At 40.5% G+C, this 18121-nt stretch overlaps 3 protein-coding genes across 4 annotated transcripts in view; 2 read left to right on the top strand and 1 right to left on the bottom strand.

Annotated features, from left to right (window-relative positions):
- Positions 1-7809, top strand: part of sacs2 (sacsin molecular chaperone 2) — a 12906-nt gene extending 5097 nt beyond the window's left edge. The window contains exons 6-8 of the mRNA XM_030081542.1: positions 104-1535; positions 1824-1912; positions 2049-7809. Of these exons, the coding sequence (XP_029937402.1) occupies positions 104-1535; positions 1824-1912; positions 2049-7729 (7202 nt within the window). The 3' untranslated portion in view covers positions 7730-7809. The remainder of the gene's footprint in view (positions 1-103; positions 1536-1823; positions 1913-2048) is intronic.
- The window catches only part of LOC115380390 (sacsin-like), a 23515-nt gene extending 9022 nt beyond the window's left edge, over positions 1-14493 (top strand). The window contains exon 2 of the mRNA XM_030081546.1: positions 10381-14493. Within this exon, the coding sequence (XP_029937406.1) occupies positions 10543-13062 (2520 nt within the window). The 5' untranslated portion in view covers positions 10381-10542 and the 3' untranslated portion in view covers positions 13063-14493. The remainder of the gene's footprint in view (positions 1-10380) is intronic.
- A 557-nt stretch (positions 14494-15050) lies between these two features.
- The window catches only part of LOC115380389 (disco-interacting protein 2 homolog A), a 94811-nt gene continuing 91740 nt past the window's right edge, over positions 15051-18121 (bottom strand). For both annotated transcript variants that reach the window (XM_030081543.1, XM_030081544.1), the window contains 3 exons: positions 17848-18022; positions 17549-17672; positions 15051-17339 (listed from right to left, as the gene is read on the bottom strand). In XM_030081543.1, coding sequence (XP_029937403.1) covers positions 17087-17339; positions 17549-17672; positions 17848-18022 — 552 coding nt within the window. In that variant the 3' untranslated portion in view covers positions 15051-17086. The remainder of the gene's footprint in view (positions 17340-17548; positions 17673-17847; positions 18023-18121) is intronic.

Raw genomic sequence — 18121 nt, forward strand, 5'->3', positions numbered from 1 at the left:
ACCATGCACATTTACTATATATACACATAGTCCCAGTTCAGTTATAATCTTTTGATGTGACACTAGGCAACTAACTGGACAATCTCTCACACTTTATTTACAGATTTGCCATGTATATTCAGTTCAGGGCATCTTGGCCTGCTTGACCCCCAAGAAAAACTATTTGGAAAAGGACATGGAGGCTATCAGTGGTCTTTGGCTGATGGAGATGACAAGGAAACTTTGATGACCATGCGCGATCAATTCCAACCCTTTCAAAACATAGTTTCACTTGTGGGCAAGCAGAAATGGTCAAAAATCATCCAGGAGGACCAGCACTTTGATGGGACACTTTTCAGATTTCCCTTGCGCAAAGAGGCATCAGACATTTCAGAAAATTTGTATGACTCTGATAGAGTTGTTCAGCTTTTTAACAGCTTTATTGCAGATGCAGACTTGAGCCTACTGTTCCTGAAATATGTGGCCTCTGTATCTTTGATACATATCAAAACAGACAACTCTGTCAACATCAGACTTGAAGTGTCATGTTCACGCTCCACAGATGTTTTGGTGTCAGAAGATGAGTCAGTCATCAAGGGCTCAACAAGCTTCAGATTCATAACTCTCACTTCAGAAGGTCACAAAGAAACAAAGAAGTTCCTCGTGACAACATGTTGCATGAAAGAGGGCAATACAGCAGAACTGGATTCACTTGCAAAGAAGTTAAGCTTTCTTCCTCAAGTTGACTTGGCATTCCCTTGTGGTCAGAAGAGAGACTGTCATGACAGTAGATTAAGCTGTTTTCTTCCCCTCCCAAACAATGAATCCAACAAGACTGGACTCCCAGTTCATGTTAATGCATGTTTTGGACTCACAGACAACAGAAGATACATTAAATGGCAGGAGGAAGACCAAAAATATGATGAAGCTGCCATGTGGAATGAATTGCTTATTAAAAAGGTGCTCCCACAGGCATATCTCAAGATTTTTCAAGATGCCATCAAGCTATCAAAAGACTCCACACTCCCTGTCTCCGTAGTGTGTGATCTTTGGCCATATATTACCCAGATGCAACACAAAGACAAATGGCATGCAGTTGTTTTGGATGTTGTTCATCACATATTTAGACAAAATATTGCTTTCCTTTCTCTTCCCACTGATGAAAGAAGTTTTGTCTGTCCATCAGAAGCTGTGTTCCCCTCTAAAGATTCTACAAGCCCTGAAGTATTGGCTGCCATAAAAAAGACATTGGTTTCCTGTGGAGAAAACCTTGTGACATTACCAGATCACATTGCAGAAGCCATAAAGGAGGCATATCCACACCCAAACACCCTTAGACATGTGACTCCAACTTTTGTCAGGGAAGTTCTTCGTAGAATTGATTTGCAGAGCATTTCTAAAGAGGACAAACTCTCCCTTTTGGAGTACATTTTGAGTGATGGAAAATACAGAGAACTCCAAGGTCTTCAGCTGCTTCCACTCAGTGATGGCTCTTTCAGGTCATTCACAGATCAAGAGAAGGACATTGCTTTCATTGATAGCAGTGCTTTTCCAAGGTAGGTTTTCAATCATTAGGATTATTGTAAAATGTGAGAAATAAAACTACAAAATATTCTTTTACAGCTGGTTTGATTTCAATCTTTATATGTTTGTTTAGTCAGTGTGTAGTGCACAATGCTACAGTGTTAAATTTTAAACTATTTGATTGGCAGTTTTGACCAGATTTATTTAGGTAAATTTTCTTTACATAGGTAACTTATGAAAGATTTAATATATAGATAAGTTTATTAACTCTTACCTGAGGAATGGACAAGCAATCCTATCTATTATTCTTTCTTATGCAGAGTCCTGCTGCCGAGATGCAAAAACCTCTTCATTCCAGATAACCTCACCGCACCCTGCAATACCCACCTGAAAGAACTGGCCACAAAAAGTAAGAGGGTCATTTTATAGAACACAATAAAATACAATACAGTAATATGAAAGCTGCTCAGACTTGTCATCTGCATGTTTTTTCACATCAGCTGCATGCTTTTCATGCCACATGTTTCCAAATATCTATTTTCCAGATATATTCAAGGTCTTCAACATTAATGCAGACCAGGTGGCTGAATATGCAAGGAGGTATGTGCCAGTGGGTTGGGATCACACAAACATGAGGCATGTCACCTGGGAGATTGGCAGTCTCCAGCATCCACCCAAAGAGTGGCTCCAGAAATTCTGGAATTTTCTCAACACCCACTTCAGAGAGCTAAATCGTTTCAGTGGCATGCCGTTAATACCCATCAAACCCATAGACAATGGCAATCATCCTGTATTACTTGCAAGACTACAACAGAACCCGGCACTCATTTTTCAAAAAAGCAAACAGACAAGTTTACCAGAGCAAATTGCTCAGTTGGTGAACAGAGTTGGTGGCACAGTGGTGACAGGAGAGGAGTGGCTTAAACATGAAGACCTAGACTCATATGTACTGTTCCCATCACCAAGGAGTGTCATCAAAGTGTTTGGGAATCTTGATTCTCAGGAAGTGATCAGAGGAATCAAGACTGCATCTCAGAGGGAACGGGAAGAGCTTAAAGCTTATCTGTCTAGTCTGGATTGTCTCTCAGTCAGTGAGCAAAATGTACTCTTAAAGTTACCTCTGTTCCAGACCATGAAAGGTTTGTGGGTTGAGGCACAATCAAAACAGGCTGTACTGATCAATTCCGGTCTAACAATACCAGCAGAACTCCCTATGCCTGATTCAGTTGTGCAGTGTGTCACTGAGGCTGATCGCAGACTGTTAAAAATGCTCAACATTATGCTGTTGGATACAGCTCAAGCAGCCAATCTACTAATTGATCGTATTGAGAGGGGAGATTTAGGGAAAGGAGACACAGAGAAAATCATGAGGTGGATTTTACTGCATGGCAATATCCTTTTCTCTCAAAATAAGACCTTGAAAAACAGATGTAAGGACTTGAATTTTATTGCAGTAAATGGACACCTGAAAAAGACATCATGCTTCTTTGATCCAACAATTGAAACCTTCAGAGTCCTTTTGGAGTCAGATTGTTTCCCCCCACCTATATACACTCAGACATCACAGATGTTTGAGAGCCTAACAGATCTTGGGTTGCTAAATAAAGAGAGGGATTTATCATCAAGCCATTTACTGGATGCTGCCAGAAAGATTGAAAAATTGCACGTTCACTCTCAAAAAGATGCTGTCAGACTGTCTCAAGTGCTTTTAAGACTGCTGGATGATGATCATTTGCTGTCTAAATTCTCTAAACAGCAGTTTGACTGCCTGTTAATGCTGAAATGGTTCCCATGTGTCAAACCTGATGAAGGGAAAAAACAACTCAAGGTAAAATCTCAGAGCCAGTGTTTCTTCTGCCCTCACGAAATAAGGCACTCTGTGTATGAGGACATTGTTGGCCATGTAATGCCTCTAGTGGGAGACCTCAGTGAGAGAGTTAGCAACAAACTTGGTCTCAATCGCTTGCCTCCTCCTGAAAAAGTGGCGGACAATTTGTCAGTCTTGACATCAGTGGCAGAGACAATGGATGATCCTGATACAAATGTGGATTTCAAAAGGAAGTTGCATAGAATCTATAAACACATGCAAGATCACAGTTTTGATTTTACAACTGTGTTGAGCAAAGACACACGATGGCTGTGGAACCACAGTCATTTTGTTTCACCTCACAATCTAGTTCTAGATTACCCGCTTAATCTAGATTTGAGCTCTTACATTGGGAAGGTACCACAAGAATTTCTACCCTACAAGAAGTTGCTCAGGGAGTTTGGAGTGAGGGTAGTGCTTTCAGATGAAGAAATAGTTGGCATCCTTCACTGTATCAAGCAAACTATTGAAGGAAGAAAACATCCACTTGCAAGTTCCTCTGAGGTTAAGGTGTCCATAGAAATCCTTAATTGGATTTGGCGAGAGAAGAAGAGGATTAGGGATGATATCCCTGTGCCTGTCATGACAGAGAATGGACAATGTACCCTTAAACCACTGTCAACAACAGTGTTTTGTGATATAAGTAAGAATAGTTTGGAAGAGCTCAAACATAATCAGGAGAAAATTCAAGTCATCCATGAGGAAATACCGAAAGCAACTGCTGAGTGGCTGAACATCCCGTTGCTCAGCACCCACATACTCAGTCCAGAGTTAATAGGAATTGAACAGTGTGGACAGTCTGAACCAATAACAATGAGGATTAAAAACATTCTAAAGGAGTATGATGAGGAAAATGACATCTTCAAAGAGATCATCCAGAATGCTGAGGATGCTAGGGCAGAAGCCTGCAGATTCTTGGTGGATTTCAGAGTGCATAATTACCAACCTGAAAGTCTAATTGATCCTGGCATGGCTGTTTGTCAGGGACCTTGTCTGTGGGCATTCAACAATGAACAATTCTCAGAGAATGATTGGAAAAATATTGTCAGAGTAGGTTCTGCCTCAAAAGAAAACAAGGTGGAAAAAATTGGAAAATTTGGACTTGGATTCAACACTGTTTATCATGTGACAGATGTTCCCTCCATCCTCAGTGGCAACAGTCTCCTCATACTTGATCCAAATGTAACCCACCTGAAGAAGCACATCAAAGCCAAATCAAATCCTGGCATTAAGCTGGATCTCTCCCAGCAGCAACCTTTTCATTATTTTCCTGGTCAGTTTGGACCATATGAGCACATTTTCAATTGTAATTTCACCAGGCAAAGTCCTCCTAAACCTTATGCTGGCACTCTGATCAAACTACCTTTCCGAACACAAGAAGAGGCTCTCAAGTCAGAAATCAGCTCAAAAGTGTATGACAAATCCAGTATAATCACTTTGCAACAGCACTTAACTAAAGAGTCACAAACTCACCTGCTCTTTCTGAAGAACATCAAAACAGTATCTCTACAAAATGTCACAGCCGATGCTTCAGCTCCTCCAAGAGATGACCAAATGAAAACTGTCTTCACTGCCTCAAAAACAACTGAGAGTACAATGAAAATTCCAGATGAAAACTGTATTGTAAAGCAATGTCAAGCTGAGAAAACACTGATGAATATTGATGAAACATGCAAAGAGGTCATTGACTGCCGCACAGCCAGCATTGTCCAAATAACCAACCAACAATGTAATGGATCTCATGTCCAGTTCTGGCTCCTCTACAGTTGCTTTGGAACACAGCAGTCCTTACAAATGGCCCTTAAAGAAAATAAGCAAGCCAAAATGTCTTTGCCTATTGCGGGCATTGCTGTACCTTTGCAACATCATCCAAACACCAAAAAATGGGTAACATCACAAACAGAACTTGTTGGCCAGGCATTTTGCTTCCTTCCACTTTCCATTCACACAGGTCTCCCAGTCAATATAAATGGAACATTTGCTGTGACAAGTAATCGAAAAGGTCTGTGGGAGAGTGGATTGAAACATGACTGGAATAAAGCTCTTCTCCAGGATCCTGCAGTGAAAGCATATATTACTGTGCTCTTGACATTAAAAAATATGTCTGAGAGGAACCACCTGGAAAATTACTGCTACCACACATTTTGGCCTGACAGAGAGAAAGTGAGTGAAACTTTCAAACCTTTGGTAGATGCTTTTTACTCCACCATTGCTCAGCAATCCATTGCTCCAGAGCTCTTCAATGATGGCAAACATTGGTGCTCAATGAATAACACCATATTTTTGCATCAGAGTATTGAGGAGGATGAAAATGTCGGTGTACTTGCAATGGAGGTGTGTCTAAGACATGTAAAAGCACCCATCCATGTTGTCCCTCTTCCTCTGTGGTTGAGAAATAGCTTCAAACAGGCTGGCTTGGGACATGTTTTACAGAGCAGAACATGGAACTGGGAACATTTTTACCAAGAAGTAGTATTTAGCACTCTGGCCACCATGGACCCCAAAAGTAGAGATGCTCTTGTGCTGCACGCTATTGACCTTAATATCAGTGAAATTGACCATCTGCTCATGCACTTTCCCTGCATCCCCACACAGGGTGGAGAGCTTCAGTACATCAAGAAACTTGTGAATCCATCAGGAAAAGTTGCCTGTCTGTTTGAACAAGAAAAGGGACGCTTGCTTGGGGGAACAAAAGAAGACTTTTGTTCCCCTAAAAGGATTCACCGTTTGTTGGAACTTGGAATGCTGAATGACCATCTTCCATTGGAAGAAATCACAGAGAGAGCTGGCACAATCACCCGAATTTGGGGCACTGATAAAGGAAAAGCATATGGGTTTTTGAAGTGCATCCTTGAACTCATGAAGAGTCCCCAGCATGATGAACATTCTATTCACTGGAAATCATTGAAAAACACTGCATTCATACCAGCATTTTCCCCAGGCCATACCAAGATGGATCCAATGGTGAAACTTTGGAGGCCCACTGAAGTTTTTAGTGACAAGTATTGTCTCCTTGTTAACATGACACAGCCTGTTATGGATCATTCAAATCTAAAAATACACAATGATGATCCAGTCTTAAAAATTTTGGGGGTTCATGAAAGTCCAAGCCCTGAGATAGTGCTTCAACAGCTGCAATTAGTGTCGAGGCAATCTCAATCTTGCAACAAAACCACACTTCAAAAAATAGCCACTGAATGCTACAGGTTTCTGGATCAATGGCTCTATGACACAGGTGATTCCACGCTCATTTCAGAGAAGGCAAATTCATTCCCATTCATTCTTGTTGGTGACAGTTTTGTAAATGTGAACACTGTGGCAGAAAATGCACAATTTGAAGCAAAGCCATATCTCCACGTGCTTCCAGTTCCCTTCAATAATTTCCACGTGCTCTGGAAATGTGTTGGACTTGAAAAAAAATTCACAATCAAACAATTTCTAACAGTTCTCCAGAAATTGCACAGTAACCATGGAAGCAACCCCCTTCCAAAGGATGATCTTGCAATTTGCCTCACAATTTTAACTTCAGGCTTATTTGAAGACAAAGAGAAAGAAATAAAGGACTGTCTTATACCAAGTGAGCATGGTGTTTTACAACCTGCAAGCAAGCTACATTTCAATGACAGCCCATGGATGCCAGTCACTTCAGGGGTCACTTTATGCCATGAGAAAATCCCTCGTGTTGTAGCTTGTCATTTCGGAATCAAGACCACAAGACATCAAACTCTGCAAAATCATCTAGTTGAGAGCCTCTCACCATTTGCTTTTGAGTTTGAACAACGAGAGCAACTGCCTGTCCGAATAAAAAACATCATTTCGGCCTATCCTTCAAAGAAGGATATTCTTAAAGAACTTATCCAAAATGCTGATGATGCAGAGGCAACAGAAATTCACTTTGTTTGGGACAAACGACAGCACAGTACACAAAAAACATTTGGGAAGAAATGGAACCACCTGCAGGGTCCGGCACTATGTGTGTACAACAACAAGGTGTTTTCTGATACAGATCTGAAAGGGATTCAGCAACTTGGAGAAGGTGGAAAGCACAACACTCCAGGGAAAACAGGAAAATATGGAGTTGGATTCAACTCTGTTTACCATCTGACTGACTGCCCTTCAATCTTGACTGGAGATGAATTACTCTGCATTTCTGATCCCAATCAAAAATACATTGAAAGCTACTCAGACAAACCACAAAATGGCTGTGGTTATAGACTAGCTAATGATTTTAAGGAGATGTACATTGATGTCTACAAATCATTTCTTCCAGATAAATTTTCTCTGAAGGTGGGCACAATGTTCAGATTACCTCTGAGGACAGATAGCATGGCAAAAGCTCCAAAATATCAAACCAGGTAGTCAGTGACAGTGATATAGAAGAACTGTGTACAGCACTGCTTGATGACCCTGAAGGATTGATTTTATTCCTGAAAAACATCCACAAAATACAATTTCATGAGATCAACACATCCACCGGAAAACTCAAAACAATCTTTGAGGTTGACAAAAGTATGCCCGAGGAAAGCAGCAAACAAAGGGTATCATTTGTAAATCATCTAAAAAATGCACTCCAGTCTGACAAACCAATACCACCACACAAAGTCATGTATGATGTCAGGATTACAGCCTCTGATAAAAGACAAAGTGGTTGGACCATTGCAGAACAGTTTGGCTCATTTGAGAGGAGTGATGTAAGTGAAAAGAAACAGTCAGACACCCTACCCCAAGCAGCACTGGCTGCTTGTGTGAGTTGTGAACCATTTAGAAAGGAGCTTTTAAAAGGAGGGGCCTTTGTCTCACTTCCTTTGCCAGGGAAAACTGGACTTCCAGTACACGTTAATGGAAACTTTGAGGTAGATTCCTCCAGAAAAAACCTATGGAAGGAAGATGAAACAAGTCTGAAAACTAAGTGGAATGAATTTTTGAAACAGAGCATCATAGCTCCACTGTATGCTGACCTGCTTGATCGCATCCACTGTAATGTTGCAAAAATGAAGATCCGTTCTTTGCATGTTGATGGTGAACATCTTGTTAGCTCCTACTTGTTTTTTTTCCCTTGTGTAGACCAAGATATTGCCCCAGAGTGGCATGAAATGATCCATGAGGTATACAGATCAATAAAGGAAAGGAGCCTCACTGTGATTCCTGTGTTGAAGAGCTCAACATTGAAAAGGGAACATCTTTCGATTAAGGAGTTTTCTTTTGACTGGTGTAGTGTCAGAGAGACAGACCCAACTAATGCACCTCACTTGCTGGATATAAAGAATGAAGACCTACTTTCCATTCTGGAAGATCTTGGAATGAAGTTAGTCCCCTTTTCAAGAAAAATGGCAGAAGTTTGGACCAGTTTCAAATGCGCTGGAGTTGAAGTGAAATATGTCAACCCTTCAACTGTACAGAATTTTCTGAGAGAAAAACCACTCAATGATCCAACCAAAACTGATAAGGCTTTACCCTTACCTGTAACAAGCACCCTGATTAGAGATGGAGCAAGATGCTCAAAGCTGTTGAGTTTCTGCCTGACAGATGTCAGTAAGGACAATGCCAGTTCAATCAATGGGCTCCCCCTTCTTCTCACAAAAGATAACGTTTTGAGAGTGTTTACTTCTAAATGTCCTAAACTGATGTCAAGATATGACAGTCTGTTCTCAGGCCATGAGGAGGATTTTGCAGATTATCTGACCAATGAAAAACACATGGATGTCCTACAAGAAGGCACCTTTATCCATGATTTGACAATTCCTATTGCAGTGAAGTACTTGAAACCTTTAATTAAGCATCATCTTCAAGACTGTGAAGTTGATCAATGCAGTAGACTTCATGTCCCAAATGAGGAAATATGGCCGTGGCTGAAAAAACTTTGGGGGTTCCTCATAAGTCAAATCCAAACACAAGTGCACTCCAGTGGGAGTGGTAAACCAAGTATGACACTAAGTACTGTGAAGGAGCTCCTCTGTGACTGTTGTATCATGCCTGTTGTTTGTCCAAGGTTAAAAAACAAACGCTTTCTCCAAAGTATGCAGGACATGTCAAGTGTGATTCACTACAGCTCAGATCAGGACATATCAAACATTCTCTTTAAACTTGGCTGTATGAAGCTTGACATTTTATTCTTCACTGATATGAGTTCACAAGTACGTTCACTTTTACATCGTGAGCTTATGAATACAGCAGATAAAAGTTCTGTGTTGGACCAAGTCTGCAAATTTGATCACTCAGAGTTTTCCAAACTTTCCAATGATGAGTTGAATGAACTTCAGCGCTTTCTACAGTCTGGCGTGTCCACATCCAAAGACAAACATGCGTATCAAAGAAAGCTCAGATCCTTACCACTGTTTAAAACAATACAAGGAAAACGAGTGAGGATTGATGGATCTAAAGAGGTATTTATCCTCAACATGTATACACAGTCAGTGATGAGATTTCCAGATTTGTGCAGCTTGCATGACAGCAACACCATTTTTCTCACACACAGTCTTGAGAATGAGAGTCTGTCAAACAGCTTGAACATCCAAATCCTCACTGACATAGAATATTTCCTGAGGTTCATTCTGCCTGTCCTACATAAACTCACAGAGAAACAGATTCTTCAGTCCATCAGAATGTTACTGTCATTGCAACCTTTTGACAGCTACCATCAGCACAAGGACAAAATAATCTCCTCAATGAAGACTGTAAAACTGATTCGCAGTGCCAAAGGGAGTTTTGAGAAGGCATCATACTTCTTTGATGAGAGTGAAGAGTTATACAAGATGATGCTGCCTCAAGAAAGATTTGTGCCTGAGAAATTTTGGGCTGAGTTGGGTGACAATGAAAAGGAAAAAGCAGAATGTTTGCTTAGAGAACTTGGAATGAAGCATGCTGTGTCAAAGGAGGAAATAATGGATTTTGCATACCAATTAGAAGCAGAATCAGAAGCAAAAGGAAATTGTGTACATGAAGAGTTGGTAAAGAAATCATCAACACTGTTGAGAAAAGCCCTGACTCTAGCAAGCCATGATAAAGAAGAGCAAAATGTGCTGGAGAGTATAGCTGACATCAAGTTCATTTCCCCTGTGAACATTCGCAAAGAGCTGTGCAACTATCACCAGCCACTTCGGAGAACTGCTGTTGCAATCAGAGGATCTTTGATTAAAAGTGATCCTGACCATCAAGACCTGATTTGGACTTCAATGCCAATAATAGCAATGCCAGGTTACAGATTCACACAGAGGTACCCGAAAATGATGAAAAATGCAGGAGCTTTTGAACAACCTCCAACACACTATGTAACCACGAACATGAGAAACATCTGTATGTCTCCTTGTGATACTGAGGAGTTAATCAAAACCCGTGCTCAAGTGTTTCGGCGCTGTTATACCTACCTACAAAGACACAAGTTTCAAAGCTCTCCATTGGCTGACCTCCCTGTTGTGTTGGTTGAGAAAGACACAAAACTTGTGAAGGCTCATGACACATCTTTTGGACTTCTGAATGACCTGGAGTTCAGGCCTTATTTGTACAAAATTCCTGCAAAGGATGCAATGTATGTAGAGTTCTTCAGGGAAATTGGTGTTCAAGATGAGCCTACTGCTTTGCAGTATTGTAATGTTCTAACTGCAATTTATTTGGATTCCAATGACAAACTAACACTAAACGCAAACCAACAGAGGACTGTCAAGCGTGCTGTTGAGCAGTTGTTTAAATTAATCAAAACTCAGGGAAACCAGTCACCTTTTAAACCTGTGAAGACTTTGTATCTTCCTTCAACAGATGGTAGATTATACCCTTCTACTACACTGTATTACAATGACACAGTATTTGAGGTGAAAAGATTAGAGGAAGCACTGGAGGCCTTTGACAATAAATACCTGCTTCTTGAAAAACTCAGCGCATGTAACTTGGGCAAAGATATCTATGAGCATCATAGACTGATGCATTCACTGCCTCAGAAAATTCAGCCCAAAATGCTGTCAGAGTGTACTGCAGAGAAAGTGTTGGAGTCATGCATGGAGCGTTGTGACTATGCACTTGACTGTGAATTTAGTGGATGGTTTGGAAAACATCTATCTTCACTACCCTTTAGACATGGACTTATCTGTCTTATCAGAGAGCAGTCAGAGGGTGAAATAACACAAGAAGATGCTGCCAACATGTGCCAGCAGACCTTTGGCAGTATTCAGATAGTCTGTTGCAAAAGCATTGAAACAGAGCTTTGGGTTGATGGTCAGCCGCTTCATAATACTACTGCTGAAACTGAGGTCTATGTCAAACAGGGACAACAAGGTTGCATCTTTTACTTAAAACACAATGACAACATCATGACTCCTAAGGTGATAAATGAAGTTAACATGATGCTGACAAAAGTGATTAATGCTCTTTTAGGTAACAAAATTGCCTCAATTCACCTTCCAGTCCTTGGACAACTTCTCATGTGTGACAGTCTTGAAGAAGTCAAAAGAACCCTGGCTAAGAATAAAATCCATGACAGTGCTGAAACCGAGAGCTTTCTTCTCGATCCACCAGTCCCTGGAACAGCTATCCCCGAGGAGTGGCATGATTCCCTAGACATGAATGTCCTCAATAACTTTGAAGAAGGGGAATATGTTGGTTACTACACAAATGAGGAATACATTTATGCAGTTTTTGTTGAGCAGTTGCCTGGGCCTTCTGGACAGTATTCAAGCAGATATAAAATACAGATTGGGCAAGATGAAACAGCTGAAGTCAGTTCTCTTGACCTGTATCAGTTTAAACCAGAAAAGATGCAGGAACAGGAGGAGAAAACTTGCACATCTGCTGAAGCTACTTGCATGGAGCTTGAACCACTTGTAGGTGCTGTGCCACATACATCCTCTACAAGCGCTTCCTCTGCAAGTGCTTCATCTTCAAGAGCTTCTTCTACACAAGCTTCATCTACAAGATCCACACCAGCATCTCTAGAAGAAGCCAAAAGGGAAATTGACAAATGTTTGGCAGAGATCTGGACTCTTTCTGAGGAGGAGAGAAAAAAGGCCATCAAGCGACTGTTCCTTAGATGGCACCCTGACAAAAACCCAGACTACCAGCTGCTTGCCACTGAGGCATTCAAGTACTTACAGAATCGAATTGATGACCTTACAAAAGGTAAAACTACTGACAGTACAACCAACTCTTCTTATCAAAGGTGGAACACAAATTTCAGTCATTTCTATGAGCAGTGGAACCAGGAGGCCAGGCGCCACAGATGTGGTAGGGAGAGATTCTTTACAGGCCGCCGCCACCATAGTTATAATTTTTGGACACATTATGAAAATGTCCCTAGACCGGACAGAGAGGAGGCCCAGCGCTGGTGCAGACAGGCTTGCTGTGACCTCACTGCAGCCTACAAGGACACCGGTGGAGGGAGCACAGAGTGGTGTCTGTTCAAGGTGCATCAAGCAGTGGAAAAGGCCCTGATAGCTGCAGAGTACAGAAGAAATGGAAAACACCCCACTAACTGCTCAATCTCTTTCATTGCTGCACGAGTTTCCCAATACCACCCTCAGTTGAGTGCTGTGCCTAGAATTGTGGAAAATCTGAAGCTGCTGGGAGTGGATGCCAAGAAGACGCAATATCCCAACTGTCATCCACGTCCACATATCCCAAACGGACAGTTCAGCTCGGACAGCGAAATGCAAGCACTGAATATGGCATCAGAGCTTCTCAGTAAAGTAGAGGCATATGTAAATTAAGAAGTCAAGATTGCAAATGATAATTCACGTTTTGCATTGGCTGAGACAACAAATGCGATACTGTGATATGAAACAGATCAAAAAACAAACAACAACAAAAAAAAACCCGTCACTGACTAAAACAACCAATGTCATTTAATGATTTTGTTCTGAACATTTTTGCACGTTTAATATATTTTAAAATGTTAAGATGGCTTTTCATGGATTGCTCTTCTCATAGAGCCTACACATTAGAAACTATTTCAGATTTTTGTTTGTGAAGGGGCTGTTCACACATTTACCAGATTCAGTTTTTGTTTTCATGCTAACCTGAGCAAAAATCACATGTTTATGGCTTTGTGATGATGCAAATTTTATGAAAGAATCTGATATCATTTTATTCCTTATCCTCAACATGTGTACACAGTCAGTGATGAGATTTCCAGATTTGTGCAACTTGCATGACAGCAACACCATTTTTCTCACACACAGTCTTGAGAATGTAAGTCTGTCACATTTTTTAATTTATGTTTTTGCTCATCTATATTTTGTTGAAATCTTCACTATGATCAGATGCAATTTTGTTTCCATCCTTTTTTATGATTTTTATTATTTTTATGATGCTTAACTGGAATTTTTACTTTTTTATGTGGAAATTTTTCTTTTTTGTAGCCTTTTCTTAATCTTTGACATTAAAACAGTGGAATTAATACAGGGGGGAAATCCATTCCTGTTTCCTATTTTATGTAACAGTGTCAAAAATGGATATTTCTCTGTTGAATAGTAATTCTGTGGAACAGTTTAACTAAAGTGACTACAATTTTGTTATGAGAATGCAACTACTATATAAAAAAGATTGCAATTTTGTTTCCATCATTGTTATTTTATCATTTATGTTTTGTTGGAATTTTCACTTTTTATTTTACATATATATTTTTAAATTATTTTTATTTTCCTGCTTCTTATTTTTTGTAACAGTATCAAAAATAGATATCTCCCTGTTGAATAGTAATTCTGTGGAACAATTTCTTAACTAAAGTGACTACAATTTTGTTTTGAGAATGCAACTACTATATAAAAAAAGACTGCAATTTTGTTTCCATCATTATTTTATGATGTATGTTTTGTTGGAATTTTCACTTTTTATTTTACATATATTTTTTAAATAATTTTTTCCTGCTTCTTATTTTTTTGTAACAATATCATGTACATAATCATCAACATAATCCTATGGTAAAATGTGTTAACTGAAATGACTATAACATTATTATGAGAATGCAAATAATATGAAAGAATTTGGGGAAATTTTGTTTTTGTTTTCATTGTTTTTTAATGATTCACATTTTATTGGAATTGTGACTTTTTAGTTTAGACTTTGTTGGAACTTTCATTGTTTATATTGAGACTTCCTCTGTTATTTGACATGGAAAAAAAGGGATCAATAAAGAGAAAAACAAGAACCATTCCTGCTCCTTATTTTTGCAACAATGACATCAATGTACGATATTTTTTCTGCTGCACAGTGGTTTTAAGTCAACATGTGAAGGTGGTGGCAGGAGGCATTACTGCAGTCAGGGATCTTACATCTTGGAAAGTTTTACTGTTTATCAGTCTCCTGGTGCAGTTAAGTTGAAGAATATATTTTCAAGTCTTCATAATATTAATGACGCATAGTGGTGAATATGGTGAAGAATACCGGGAATAATGAGCCCACATAGTATTGTGGATGATGGATCATAAAGAAATGTAGTTTGTTTCTTACTACGTCTACACTAATAATAGTGTCAATATTTTGATTGATCACCAAAGGAAAATTAAATTTTCACTTTCAAAGATTCAACCTGAGGCAGATCTGCTTGTTGCAGCATTTGTTTACTTGATGGGCTGTGCTACTATTACACAAATAGTTTGATGCCATTACCATCTTCAGTTAACTACCTAAAACTGGATGCCATTAGGTTTATTGTTCAATACATAAGCCACCTACGTTCTTAACTGTTCCCAGAGTTTCCAGTGAAGACAAACATTTCAAGTTAAAAGTACTATTTTTTATTCATTAAGAAATCATGTTATGAAAATAATGACAACTACCCATATATCAGACAAATGTATCTTTCTGCATGTTAACAACAAAAAGTATGCTCTGGAGGATGTGACGTCTCAAGTCACCAGAACAGAACAGTCTTTCCCTTGTGTTGGGAGTGTGCTTCGTCTCATCCTGGAAGTCGCTTGTTCCCAGTGTTCATACAATTAAAAAATGTTTACAAGGCTTTTCATGTATCTTTCTTCCCATTGTCTCCCATACATGAGAAACCATTTCAAATTTCTGGTTGTGAGGGATCGGTCCACATCTCTACCAGACTCAGTCTTTGTGTTATGCTCTCTGCTGAACCAGCCACAAGTCTCCTCCTTCTATTAATAACTTACACAAAACCTGTACATACTTACAGCAGGCTTGCCGCCTGTTTCCGAAGTGGTTTGCACATACTGTAGGAAGGGAAAAAAGCAACATACTACAAGTGGAATTTTACATACTCAATGTGATATGATGGGGGTGTTAACGGTGTTACAAGCATATTATATACTTGCCTTACACAGTACATGCAACTCAAAACATTTTCACTCATTCAACCTTAATGGCACTCAAAGCTATCACATTCTGCATCAAGCCTATATTAGCTTTTATGTGTTCCTGCCTGATTTTATAAGACACAACATTCAAAACAATAATTGGCCATAGGAACAAACTTGGAAAAAAAAAACATGGGGTAGAAATGTGTGTTTGTAATGGTTGATGTTAAGATCAAGTATATATTCATTATAGCCAAAAAGACTTTGGGTGCAACCAGAGAGAAGTACTTATCATATCTAACCACCTCCTGCCTGTTACCTCCTTATCCAGCAGCTGAGGAACTTCACAAAATTAAGTTAAACAGGAGCTGGGATAGAAGGAGGCATCTGAAAAAATACTTAAGGCTTGATTCACAACATTTGGCAAGTTGCTAAGGGTAAGCAACATTTCATGTCATCTCATGAGTTCAAATGATAGAGACTTCATGTCTGCAGTCATTTAAAACAACATCACTCATATTGCATTTTGTTCAGATAAAACATTGCATCTGTATCACATAATCCATACTTAGAAAAGAACAAGAAAGAGTGAAAATACGACAACATCTAAAAGACTTCTGTAACTGACACTAAAAAAGTACTACTGCTGGAATGAGCTGCTGCAACAAAGAAGACATGACAGCCCCTCCCTCAACACTGACAGAGCTCCCTGGTCATGTAACAAACAAAGTCTGAACTAAGCTGGAGGATAATTTAGGGTGCAGCACTATACTGTGGAACTATTACCTTGAATTTAATGCGACTGCTTATGGAAAAGACATGTTTCTCTCTCACGCACATGAGCTCCACGCCACACATTTCCATTTGCAACATCATGAGCAGCGGACTCGAACACGGTGCTGCAGGCTATGCGAACATGAGACATGTTATGAGGCGCTTTGAGCCAGAGTTTGGGGACTGGTGTCTACGGTATTCTATGGCACAAGTGTCTGGCAAACACAACTGACATTCATAATTTCAGAGCTTTATGAAGGAAATAATGGTAATGGCACAGTGTAGTAGGTTATTGTACTACAACCATCTGCTTCAGGCTTTCAGGTGTCCTGGGTTCAAATAGTCATAAAATCTGTCGCACATACAAAAACCAACCTTAGTGAAAATACAACCTCTTTTTCGGAACAATTTATGTTTGCTGGGGCAAGAAATCGTGGGGAGAAAGAGACATGAGTTGACGCTCTGTGACAGTTTTTCCTCTTGTAATACTCTCTCTCCATTTTGCTGTAAAGCCCAGTGCTCATTTTTATTCCACCTCAGCCGCCCCAAAAATGAGGGAAGCTCGCTTTCTTTCAACACAAGCCACGCTGACACTGGGCCCTCCATTCATCGATTGACACATTACAAGCCCCATAGATAGTCCTGTAGTTGTCCTGTTGTCCAATAAGCCACACGGACAGGTTGCCCTGCAGCAGAGCCCTCACATGTTGTAAGCCACATAGATGGGGTCCAGCTGGTCAGCCAGGAATCCGTCTCTCAGGTGCATGCGCTGTTTCTCCCCCCGCGAGTTGATGGGGATGACCCCGGGGTCGACCACCACCACCACCCCGACGATGAGGTAGTGCTCCTCCAGGACCACGTTGGTGACCAGGGCCACCAGGTCCAGGGCCTCCTGCTCAGAGCCCTCCAGCTCCACCACCACCACCAGCAGGTTGGTCCAAGTGAACACCGCACTACAGGGAGGGAGGAGAGGGAGGTGGAGGCATGAAGGAACAGAAAACAGCAAGGGGAGGAAGGAGAGGTGGCAAGGGAAGAGAGGAGAAGAGAGGGTATGAGAGCAAAGAGGGTTGGACATGTAGAGGAAGAGGAAAGTAGGAGGATTCAGTGGTTTCATTCCAACTGAGTGATAAGTAAACTCTGACTTCGGGGATGGATTTCTTACCATTCAGCTATGCTCTTGTGAGAACGGATTACAGAGGTCTCAATGTCGATGGGGTGATATCTCATTCCCCTCAGCTCCAGAGTCTCATCAAGAGAGCCCACCACATACAGGGCATCATGGCGCTCTGCAACACACAAACAGTGCTGTGATCAAGTCTGACCAGGCTTGTGTGAGATGATGTGAGAGAATAAAGAGGGACGTAAACGATTTTATTCAGTGTTGTTGGTGGAAAATACAGAGTTGGTTTGTTCGATAGTGCCAGTGCTGATTGATTCAGTTGCATCACTGACGGTCCTCACCTCCACTGGCGTCAGTCAGCTCGGTGCGTCGCAGGAAGCCCAGGTAGCCCGTTCTTGCCCAGACAGTCTGAGTATCGCCGAAGCTGAGCTTGGTGCTGAAGTGGTCGGCGTGGAGCGCCTCCTCCCCATACACAGTGTAGTAACCTGTAGCATTGTGAGGACTGCTGACCCAGATCTATCACACAGAAAATAAACATAAATGACACAGCTGATCATGCAAACATAGATTTGTTACATAGCTATTCACCTCAGAAAATGTGCTATTGCTTTTGAT

The sequence above is a fragment of the Myripristis murdjan genome, chromosome 21 (assembly GCF_902150065.1).
Source record: "Myripristis murdjan chromosome 21, fMyrMur1.1, whole genome shotgun sequence".
Classification (NCBI taxonomy): Eukaryota; Metazoa; Chordata; class Actinopteri; order Holocentriformes; family Holocentridae; genus Myripristis; species Myripristis murdjan.